Here is a 12,488-nt window from a genome sequence, read left to right on the forward strand (position 1 = left end):
CTTATCTTAGCCCTTTAGATATGATGTAAGAAAATGTAATTTTATTTAAAACTCTTCAATTGCAATGATTGTGAAGGTATCTGAATAATATTTTTTACTCTTGATTGAAAAGATATTATACTTGAATTTTTCTTTTCTTTGCTGCTATATTTTCTTACAAAGTTTTCGAAAGAAATTTAAATTCTGTAAGTTATATGAAATTAGATGCATGATGTTCCATAGCACAAGGATTGAATTGATTTTTCTTAAAACACCTTAGAACAAGTATCCTTCGAAAAATTAATTTATTCTACTTGCTATATTTTTTTAGAATGTCCAAATTGTAACGTCATAGATAGAAATTTAAAAAATATTAACAATTACAGTGAAATAAATAATATTACCCAAATGTTGCATTGATATGATTGTATAGATTACGAAAAAATAATTCAGAAGAATGTTTCTGCATGAAATTCCTTTATTTACAATTTGATGATAAACGCTCCCATTCTTTCAAATTGCAGAATTGGCAGACGGAGGAAGTATAGACGGTGACCAACCAAACAAAAGGCCGAGGACGACGATCACGGCAAAACAGCTGGAAACTTTGAAATTAGCTTATAATACCAGTCCTAAACCAGCAAGGCACGTGCGAGAACAACTCTCACAGGATACAGGACTCGACATGCGTGTTGTTCAAGTCTGGTTTCAAAACAGGTATGTTTATTTGAAATATTTAAATTTAATAAATACGAGCTAATACATTAGTACTTACCATTCATAAACGATATAGATAAGTATCATCATTTTACAACTTATAGCTAGCAGATTAATTCATTTGTTATCAGTATCCCTGTTTAGGAACTTAATTTAAATATTTAGTTAAAAAAAAAATATATATATATACATGGTGTCCCAGTTTTAACCGATCAAACTGAACCAATATGTTCTATGAGTAAAAATAGGAAATAAATGTTATATAAACATAGGTCTGGAAACGATTTATAAAAAAGTTATAGCCTAAGCTTAATAGCGAGAATTGTTGGTAGATACATCGGAATGTAACAGTAAGTCGAAGGCATTAATGAAATCTATTATGATTACTTTTATTTATGTTTACTATTGGGAATAGTTAATCGTGATAATGCAGAGATCGAATTGTGTAAATATTTGTACTGTTTTGATGATTTATAGGCTAATTAAGCTTAGGCTATAACTTTTTTATAAAGCATTTTCAGACCTATGTTTATATAACATTGTTTTCCTATTTTTACTCATAGAACATACTGGTTCAGTTTGATCGGTTAAAACTGGGACACCCTGTATATATAGGTACACGTATACATATACCGATCGAATTGAGTAACCTCCTCTTTTTTCGAAGTCGATTAACAAAATAATGATCAAAGATTTAGAGAGAAAAAATGTAACCGTTCGTAAGCACGCTGAATAGTTTAGACCGAAGCAAATTTCAATCTTTTCCGAACTTCCTAACAAATATTTACTTTTTCCAATTCATCCTTTAAACATTTGACTGAAAGAACGATTATTAAGTATTCCAGAATTTTTTCAGATTTTTTGAATGCCTAGCATAGTAAAAAGATTAATCGTGAACATAACTGACTCAGGTGGCCCACGCCGAATCAACTTTATTACCTACATTTTTAAAAATGATATAAGCATCATATTTGAAGAAATAGTATGCAATTAAAAAAATGGAAATAAAATTTAATTTAATTTGTAGTTATCTTAGTAATCTGGCGTTCGAGCGTTGTTGGTCCAAGAACTTATGTAAAATCGTTCACTTTATTTAGAACAACTTGACCACGGATTGCATGAAATATAGTACATTTAATAGTGAAAGTGATTTAGAAACAAAATAATATGATTTCTAACTATTAACACTCGAATTACCGAGTTTGATACACGCTTACTCTTAAGTTGAAAATAATGTAGAAAATTAAATAGATAAAGGATGAAACATAATTCTTTATCTCGTCAAGCCAACATAATACATTTCAATAAAAAAACCTCAATAATATTTGCATTTTAAAATAAGAAACATGAAACCAATAATTTTAACTGGTTTGGTAGTTCTAGTGTTAAATATTATAAAATTGTAGTATATAACTGAAAAGTACAAATAACAAAGTAAATATTAATTCAAATTTTCTCGCGTAAACATTTATACACAAGTAAAAGGGAATCACAGATTTATGGGGTGTCCCAGCTGAAGTGTGACAGACCCGTTATTCCGTAACTGTTAATTGTACAATAAATTATTGATATGGAAATTGCACGGTAAAATTTATTGGTGGAGAAAACACCATCCTCCACACCATGGGGTACTTACCGAAACAATAGGGCCACTTTTACGATTTGCTACTCGAACCGAGACGGCTCTGCTGAAAATTGGAAAATTTGTTATATCTTGAAAACTAATTAAATAACGAATATAAATTCGTCTTGAAAAGCACTTTCACGTGATCTGAGAAAAATATATAGTTCCATTTTAAAAAACAAAACTTTACCATCATATCTCTTGAACTAATAATGCAAAAAATTTTTTACTTCTGCCAAAACATAGTTCCTATAGTACCGTGCAATTTTCATATCGACAATCTTTTTTAATTAATAATTACGGAATAACGAGTCTGTCACATCCTGTATATGTACAAACATGGGGCCATTTCCCAACTTTGTCATTTTCCTTGGAAATGCCCTTTGAAAAGGGGCGGGCACCTTAGGGGGAGGAAGTCTGATTTAATCGCGAGTGTACAAGTGTGAAACCAATTAAAAGTAATAAAGTTTTAAGCAACTGGCACAGGTTAACATTTAAACGATACTTAAATTTTAATACCAAATACGATTACATACACGAGTCTTTTCTCTTACCCGAATATTCTCGTTACTAGTTAGGATACCATAGAAAAACAGTTTTGTCATGGTTTCAGAAGCCATTTATAACTGAAACTTAATTGGACCAGATAACATCAATTTCTCTAGTTTTTAAGCGAATCTAATTTAAATAAACTTTTATTTCTTCAACATTGAAAAATAAATTACCTTCATTTTTAAAAATATATTTAGCAGCTTTATGTGATACGTGCTATGTTTTATTTATCAATTATCTGTAAATTCAGATTTTTATAACACATGTTATCAGTTTCGACAACGTAGTATATGACATTGCGTACAATGTAGCAAGCAGAAGAAAAAAATATTTTATCAGCTTTACAAGTACCTTCGTGTATTACAGTTACTAGCAAGTCTGTGTTTAATGTTAATCCTAGGATTTTTTTATATAGAGCAGAACACTGTGAAAATGTCGATGCACTGTACTGTTATCACGATTTCTTTTATGATTATTGATAAAAGGAACGTAAAAGTTGTAAAAATGCGCACGTGTGATGTAGGTATATTTTTCTCTGGAAACATCTTCTCGATGCTCTTTAACAATGTTAAAATAACTTACAATTCTTGTTGCAATGGGTGAGAAATCACATGGATATAAAATTAATGCTTTGTTAGAATTTTTAACAATGGTAATCTATAGGAGTTCTTCAATTTCAAATGAGAGAGGCTGAATTACCATTGTATTTCACGATCTGTTTTTTTCTTCTTTTTTTTTATGAAAAGAAAAATTTATTTTATGAAGATTTCAGGCATTGTAAGAGAATTTCAAAATAAAAAATTTAGATTTATTGTAGTATCTAAATAAAAGGCTCATTTAACTTGATCTATTTATATTTTTTCAATTAACATTCTTAGTAAAATTAGCTGATTTTAGAGTGTCTGCAAAAAATAAACATACCTTACAATTGGCATTCTTTCACAATTTTGAAAAAAGGAATGAATAAATAGAAATAAGAATAAATCTAATACTATTCATTTTAAAGAGGAATAATCTTCTATCAAATATTTAAAATAAATTAAATTACACGTAGGTACTCATACGTTTTCATTAGGAACTTTGTCTAAAGTCAATTAATTAATTAATGTTACTTTTGTATTACTATTTATTTATTTAAAAGAAATTATATTAACAGCTATCGATTAATGCGAAAACTTTTATCAATTGCCACCCGTAATAGTTTTTATCCCTTTGGTAGTGGTGTATTTCAAATAATAATTATTTTTTGTATTTTTTGTTGTTTATAGGAGAGCAAAGGAGAAGAGACTGAAAAAAGATGCGGGAAGAACGAGATGGTCACAGTATTTTCGAAGTATGAAAGGAACAGGAGCTGGTGGACATTCACCTAGACATGATAAGCTCCTTGATAAGGATGAACTTAAGGTCGACCTAGACTCCACCTTTGGTCACCATGGTATGTACCAATATTTACATTTACCTATTTTGTTCTTTGTTCTTATGATTTTATTGCAAAAATAGTTCAATTGATTTGTCAAACATTTTATTAAGAATATCGTCATACATTATTCTGTGAAAACAAAAAAAAAATGAATCTTAATGATTGAAATTTGATCCCACTTATTATATTCAAAATAAGATATAGCAATTAGAATAATTCAAATAAAAAGAATCAACCTTCAACTGAGCAAACGAGTACCTCTTTTTTTTTTTCTTTTAACAATTTGTATTCTTCTGAACACGTGCATCGATTTACATTTGCAAAATACAAATTTATGCAAAGAGATTTTTAATATTCAAGCTGCAATTGTAATTAATGATCTTAAAATATTAAACGGTTTATTCAATTTTTGTAATTAATATCTATCATCATAGAATTCTAGCAGACATTATGATTAAATTGTAAATATATTTTTATCATAGTTTATATGTATATAATAACAAATTATTACATCTTGATTAATTCCATTTTCTTATTATTTTATTTGAAATTGCAATTTATAGGAGCAATATTTGTACCGTCTATCCCAAATAATGTTCTTGATGATTCTGTAGTCAAAAAATTGCACGGCGTTATTAAAAATGGGCATTGAAAAGCGACCGATAACACGTTATTTGTGTTTCCAATATCGCGAAATGTACGCAGGTTCCCCTTTTGTATGCACAAGCATTTCTTCCGTTTCGTGAAACGAGAAAATGTTGATATCAATGCCTAGGATCGTCGAATATATTCGTGTTGCAACAGATTTTATTACACTGAAACGAAATAACATGCTAGAAAAACAAAAAATTCTTCAAGGAATAAAAAGAACAAAATTTTTTAATGTTCAAATTCTCTTCCTACATTGCAGTGTGCTTGTAATTCTCCTTTCAAAAAAGAAATTTTTCGTAGCTTCAACGTGGAAGTTGACGTACGCTTTCAAAATAAAATAAATCCGCGATTCTCAACCTTTCCATAAATGTGTATCACCAAAACCACAATTTAAGAATTTTATTATCATTAACAAAAGTAATATGTCTTGTACATTCGCGATCAAGTCAGGTTTCTGCAGGAAAAATCGGTTCTCGGCCTTTCCGAGAATATAAGATTGTATAAGAGTCTGGCCCTATCATTTGCGTGTAAACGTTGAAGCTTGAAAATTTGAATTAATATTTATTTTGTTATTCGTACTTCGCAGTTTTATACTAAAACTTTGACTGGGTTTTTACAAAAATCCGGTCGAAAAATGCCACGCGGCGCAATCTCGCTTCTTCTGTTTTATGTCACAATGCGTTATACAGCGCGGTAACTGTATTTAATTTTATAGTTTTGTTAATTATCCAATTATTTGCATTCTAAAATAGTCAGCTTGCAAAAATACTGGTGTTCAATCGTGTAACATTAACAGTGTATTGCCATTGACGTCAAACGTACGGATAGTTGGGTCCACTGAGCCAATTCCGTGGCATTTTTTGACATGGAACAAGCAAAGTGCGATCGCTTCGCTTAGCACTCAAACCGTTAATAAGTAAAGATTATATTATTTTGTTTCTAAATCATTTTTAATATTAACATCGTCAAAATTATCGGCATTTCCCTAGGAAGGCTTGATTTGATCGCAAGTGTACATACATAAGAACCTAAGAGAGATAGTATATTTAATTATATTGAAATTAATCAAATTTAATAAAATTGATATATAACAAAATAATTATATTTTATTATATTATTATATTAATATATATTAATAAAATAATTATATTTAAAGAATAAACTAATATGTACGATTGCTAAATAATATTGCACAAATATTGTACACTGTATATTGCACAAATCATCCATCTACCACTCAAATGCCTTGTGCATATTATTAGTGGTACGTGTACCACTAGTTGAAAATGACTGATATAAAAAAAAAACGGAATATAAAAATATCAGCAAAACGTTGAAAACAATTTAAAGTTTAATCAAATAATTAATCTTATTTTTATGTTGAAAGATTAATTAAATTGCAACTTACAATTGCACAATGTAATGTTAAATTAATTCGTGATACCGGTAGCAAGTGCTTTCCATGACAGTTGACGCGTTAAAAAAAAAAATTTGGAAAAATATAAATGCTGAAAAGAAGTATTCTTTTCCTGTGTTACATTCGCTTTAACGTTGGTTACATCTAACGTAAGCTCTCGTGTACTAGAGCGTTTAGCAGAGGGGAAGACAATCTCGTCAATTATTCAGGTAGTCGTGGCGGCTAACTGCCAGTTCACCGTGTCCGAGATTTCAGGAAGATTGCGGACTATCCTAGAATTTATGCCTATCGTTAACCATGCTCGTCGTAAAGTCATGTAAACTTCAGCTATTGCGTAAATTTTAAACAACATCATTACCGAGTGTCTTTCCTTCGCCTGACAGCATTTTAATCACACGCACTTCAATTACGTTTCGGATTAAAAAATAAATTTGTTAAAGTGTATTCATTGTTAGGGTAAAGTTTTACGCTTAGAAATGAAATTTACTTTTACATTGCATAAAATCTGACAGTGAGTATAGAAAGGATTTTTGTAAATTTTAAATATTTTAAAACAACTTGATTATCAATTAGTAAGAACTTACTTACAATAATAGGTTTATTTTTATATGCCATAAGATTAAATACATTGCAAAGTTTAAATTATAAATTATTTTAATTGCTATATTAAATTGTTTGTAAAGCGAGTTAGATATACAAAATAATCATGTAATGATTTTATAATTTATTTAACACTGGAACAACCGGATGAATAGCTACTTTTAAATTATTGAAAATAAAGTCAAGAAATGAATTAAAGAGAAGACAAATAAATTAGTATGTACAATCCATCTCTATCTCGATATAAAAGTTCATCTTTATTTCGACAAAAGCACCTTAATAAATTCTGCAATTTAGTTATAATAAATCTGAAATCCATTATTTCAAGGGATTTGGTTGTTCTAGTGTCCAAGAAAATACATTCACATTGTGATATTAAAAACATTCTTTTTGATAATAAATGAATATTTGCACTTAGATTTGAGTAACGACAGTTACGGCACTGTGGTGAACATGGGATTAGATGGTGAAGGCGCGAGTCCAGGTGGCGGTGGAAATGGGGCAGGTGGGGGCCCTCCACGTGGTTATTTGGGTGCAACAACACCCCCTTATCTTTCAACGTCCAGATCACCGTCCTTACCACCTCAATTCCCATATCCACCGGATGCTGGCCTCTCCGTCTACACTACCCTAGGTAAGTAAATGTATCATTATCACACCATAAACTATTAAAACATCAAACAGCCGACTTCGAAATATCAAATTTTAAACTTAGCATATTTTATGTTCTTTATATCGTACATTTTTACAGTTCCTGTTAATTGTTAATTTAGTTTTTCTACGCACATTTTAACCCTTTGACTGTGACATACTTTAATAAAAAATTCATACAACTGCAGGATAGAGGACCTTTGTTACCAGTACAATTCTTTAACATATACAATTATTAGTCATTAATCGTAAGTTTCTTTTCTCATCATTAGGTACAAATGAGTTATGTATGTCATGAAAATGATTGTTTTTACGGTGATCATTATTTATACTTAAATTTTGCACTAGTATTGTGTTGTGTAATTATCATGAATTTTTGTTTAAATAAAAGAATAAGTGTTGTACCCCCATCGATAATTACCAACTGGACGATGAATGTTGCAGGAGGCGCAGGTGGCATGGTACCAGGGCCAGCGTCGGATTTGAGCAACGAATCGAGCGGAGGCGGCGGAGGCGGTGGAGGCGGCGGCGGAGGCGGTTACCCAGACTTTCCACCCTCGCCCGATTCATGGCTCGGCGAACCACCACCTCCACATGCTCACCACCATTCACACTACGCCACATAACCCGGCAAACTTACGCGTTGCCAAGCACCGTTCGGAAGAGCGGATCGGCGCAAAGCGTTCACCTGACGAGCCCTTCGACGAAACATAACTCGGTCGAAAGACTAAGGCCCTCCATCCGATCAACCTGTCCTTCGTCGATCGTCGATGATAACGATCCTCGAACCGATCGAAAGGGTCTCGGTGTTCTCGATGTTCCATCGTAAAAGAAAAAGGATTCATCTACGAGAGGAACTCGATACAAAGCTGACAATCGAGCACCGACTCGAGCCAGGGAATCATTCTACACCGTACTCTGCACCGTCCCGGCCGGTTTCCCGTCATCGAAATGATGCCATATTGTCTGAGCTGTCGTATAACGTTACATTTATAGCGCACGTACGATACACATTCGATAGGTACGATTAATCTAAATATATTTATGTACAAGTTCCTCGTTTCTCGGTACTATGGAGTTTAATCGTCGAATAAAGAAACCTAGAGGGTAGTTTAGACGTGTCGCGAGAAACGAGCGTTCGTTTGAATCGATGCGACTCAACAGAAATAAACTGCTCTTCGAATATATACCTTGATATTGATTAAAATCAATATTTGGGAAATATTTCGGGGAGCTCCATTCGCTTGTTCCAACGAACGACTCCGTTGTATCGATCGAAAAATCGCGATTCTAATTCGCAAATCACATCGTTTCGTTCATAGGACACGTTTCTGTGGTATTACAGCGCTTACGTGACGATAGAAGTTTCAGGTGTCATTTATTGTAAATAGTTTTCAGATTAGATTCTATCATACTACAGTAAAAGAAGGCAGAAAATGATAAGTAGGAACAGAATATAAAGAGGATTGGCGTACAGCGATCTTTGCAGGGACGACGCCGTCCGCAAGCAAAATTCCGAATATAAATTTAACCATGAAGCACTTTTACGAATCGACGCTCGTTAGATATCATCCGTGTGAATAAAAATTTACCTAACATTTTTCGATATTTTTCATTAGTATACTTATAAAAATACATCGAATAGCAAAACTTTCTTTGAAAAAAATATCAACGAATTATAAGGATTCGTTTGAGAAAGATCAATGTTGGTTGATCACAATGTAAACAATCACATTATCCCATAAAAGTCACCACGTATAAGGATTTAGTAGTTTGAAATTGGCGCGTGTCGCGACCAATCAAAAGCACGCTACTTACCTTTCCGCGAACCGCTCATGGTCAGTCGACTTTGAGAAGCGGTAGGGTGCAGACGTGACGTGTGAACGGTCCGCGTTAATTGTACTACTTTCGAGCGTCTTGTAAACATACTTGTGATAACGTGATTTCTAATCGTGACAGTCGGATGTGAACCGTTGATCGTGTCGTATTTTATCACGTATAAGGCGTTTCGTTTCCGATCGGCGAACCTCATGGGACCCCTGTCATTGGATAGACGCATCTGCATAACTGTATAATTGACGGTGTATCGTGAGATGTATAGTAACTCTTGAAATGTTTTCTATCCTGGTATGTACCAGTGTCTGAGGTTGTCATCTAAAAGTAAGTCTTGTTTTAAACAAATTATTAGACGATAGTTACTCGGTTCCGTCAACATACACGAAATCGCCAAACAAATATGGCGACGTTCGACCGACTATCAAATCACAGTTTGTTTGCATGTTTGTTTATCGTTGGGGTAACTGAGCGTCATTAGATTACACCTTTGACGCGTTCTGTGTCACGTTTTATCGATTAACCACTATCGTGGGACGATTCGATCGATCGATCTGGTTTAAACAAATGTTCGATTTGCACGGTTGACACTTTACGGATGAAATTGTGAAATGTTTTCTAGGATAAATACCTTACGTTTCTTTAAAATTTTATGAAAAAAATCTGTAACTAAATGATTCGAACAGATAACAGTTTTTACCATTTGGACTTCCTCTTTTAATTCATAGAATTGTTAATTACATTTTCATCGGTAGAGTGGTAATAATTTTAAATAATCAAAGTCATAACGATGTCAATTGTCCTCGATTCATACATGCGTTATGTATAAAATGTATATGTATGTATGTACACATAAAGTACACATACTCGCAAAAGTACGATTAGATATAAAATAATCGATAATCAAAAGTAGCAGGTTCGATCGATCGAATCTGACGATTAATTTTAGACGCATGCGCAATGATACGAGGCATGCCGCGGTCGATTCTATTTTAAATATTTTGGCGCTCAATCATTAATAATCGTATACTTTTTGAAATTATTTTTCAAAAATTATTCGTGTGCCTCGTATTATTCGAAGAAACAATTGAGATATCACGCGACATGAACAAGGACCGAGACAGAAAGAAAAATATCACTGTAGAATTGTATATACGTCGTCCCCAATCGTTTTACCCGCGAAAAAAACGATCGTCAAGAAATATGCTGTACTCCGTCGGGTAAGAATATTGAATGTTGTACAGAATTATGAAAAGCGAACACGTGCTCCTCACCGAATTTCACAAAGAAAAAAAAAATGAGAAAGATTCGCGTGACTAGCGCAATTCATAAACTTCATCGACATGAGTTACTACGGATCTTTATATTATTATCTAGTCATCGAGTGATAATAAAAATTCTATCGTAATCTACATCACCCTGTATTTTATTTTCAGCTTTACAATTGAATCATATTTTTAACGTCGGAATATTTCATTTACAGGAATGATTGTAGTAAGCAAATTTTATTAGGATGTTTTATATTTCACGTAGGAATTGCGTATAGATTCCTTTTTGAAGTTTTACTTCTCAGTTACGTGGATACTATATTAATTTCTTTTTTATTAAAATTGAAATTAGAAAAGAATTAAATTTGACGTTATGAGATTGGGAAGTAACTTTACGAGCTTTACTTTTTTCTTTTCTAGAGAATTATTTATTATAATATTAAGTAATAACAATTTTTAATCGAAGTAAGCATTATTATTTGAATCAAATTCGCGTCGTATTAATTAAACTCGTTAAAATATTCCAAACTTTGTTTTTAATTTATTAAACTTCTTTCGCTGAAATCTACATTGATTTTGAAAAGATAAGAAAAAGTTATTATATGCTAATTAATTTAATTCTATTCTTTATTTTATTTATTTATTTAAAATTTGAAAATAGATATGTACCCATTTCACAAATTAATTGTTAGCCTAATAAAAATTATCAAACAGTAGCAGATGATAATACCATCGTGATTAAATATTTTTTTCTTTTTATTTACTAAATATGTCTTGCTTTTCTTTTATTCAAATGCTATCGTATGAAAAGAATAAAATTAGTTTAAGAATTTTTCTAATTTTAAATGTTGGTAAAGTTTCTTTTGTTTCTATTAAAAAATAAATATTGTTTAATCATTTTATTAAATGATATAATACAGTTGAATAAAGAAGAAAAGAAAAAGGAAACGATTTATAATAGAAGGAATAATTTTAGGAATTTTAGGAATGAATTTGGTCACTTTCAATATTTGTCAAATATCAATGGCACTTTATTTGTGGGACTATGTACAAATGCTGAGTAAAATGATAAATTCTGAGTTTATATGTACACGAGCGCGAATTTCTGGTCTCGAAAAACACGAAATACGATAAAATGGACAGTTTTATCTTTTGTTAATTAAAACTGCGTAAATCTTTGGAAAGAAGAAACAATCTACAAAAGAACGATTACACAATTATATACAAACTCACAATGTACAATTTCATCTTCTTTTCAAAAGTACGCTTTACCTTCTTCATTCTTTTCTTTTCACAAATGTATGAAAATACTTTCTCGCAGTTAGCACACGATCTAACAAGCGTCGCTGTCGTTTATCAATTGGTACAATTTTAATTTGAAATTTAAATAGAATCAAACAGCGCGTCAATAACAGAGATATAATAATAACGCAATTATAAAAAGTAAACTGTAACGTCAATTTTTAAAATTTGCAACCAACAGCGACTTTACATTCTGGTTCCTCTAACTCTATCAGTTATCCAACGGCTCCTCGTACGTCCTTGTTTTCTTCAGTATACTCTTCGTGATTTGTAATTGTTTTGCTATAGCCTTCTCGACGTTCTTTTTGTTTTTATTCGACGCGGATAGATGTTGAAAAGTATCCTCTAATGCCCTTCTAGTTTTCATTAGCCTTCTCTTCAGCGTTTCATTTTCTTGTTTTAAAGCTTCCACCTCGTCGAGACCTAATAAAATAAAATAGAATATTGTTAATTATTATACTCTAATTGAACGAA

General features: G+C 31.7%; 2 protein-coding genes across 6 annotated transcripts in view; one reads left to right on the plus strand and one right to left on the minus strand.

Annotated features, from left to right (window-relative positions):
- Window positions 1-9,771, plus strand: part of LOC114876223 (LIM/homeobox protein Lhx3) — a 73,998-nt gene extending 64,227 nt beyond the window's left edge. For all 3 annotated transcript variants that reach the window (XM_046290066.1, XM_046290065.1, XM_029187463.2), the window contains 4 exons: window positions 504-696; window positions 4,141-4,307; window positions 7,379-7,594; window positions 8,056-9,771. In XM_046290066.1, the coding sequence (XP_046146022.1) occupies window positions 504-696; window positions 4,141-4,307; window positions 7,379-7,594; window positions 8,056-8,237 (758 nt within the window). In that variant the 3' untranslated portion in view covers window positions 8,238-9,771. The remainder of the gene's footprint in view (window positions 1-503; window positions 697-4,140; window positions 4,308-7,378; window positions 7,595-8,055) is intronic.
- A 1,950-nt stretch (window positions 9,772-11,721) lies between these two features.
- Window positions 11,722-12,488, minus strand: part of LOC114876221 (centrosomin) — a 57,677-nt gene continuing 56,910 nt past the window's right edge. For all 3 annotated transcript variants that reach the window (XM_029187459.2, XM_029187458.2, XM_029187460.2), the window contains one exon: window positions 11,722-12,437. In XM_029187459.2, coding sequence (XP_029043292.2) covers window positions 12,226-12,437 — 212 coding nt within the window. In that variant the 3' untranslated portion in view covers window positions 11,722-12,225. The remainder of the gene's footprint in view (window positions 12,438-12,488) is intronic.

Source organism: Osmia bicornis, chromosome 2 (assembly GCF_907164935.1).
Source record: "Osmia bicornis bicornis chromosome 2, iOsmBic2.1, whole genome shotgun sequence".
NCBI lineage: Eukaryota > Metazoa > Arthropoda > Insecta > Hymenoptera > Megachilidae > Osmia > Osmia bicornis.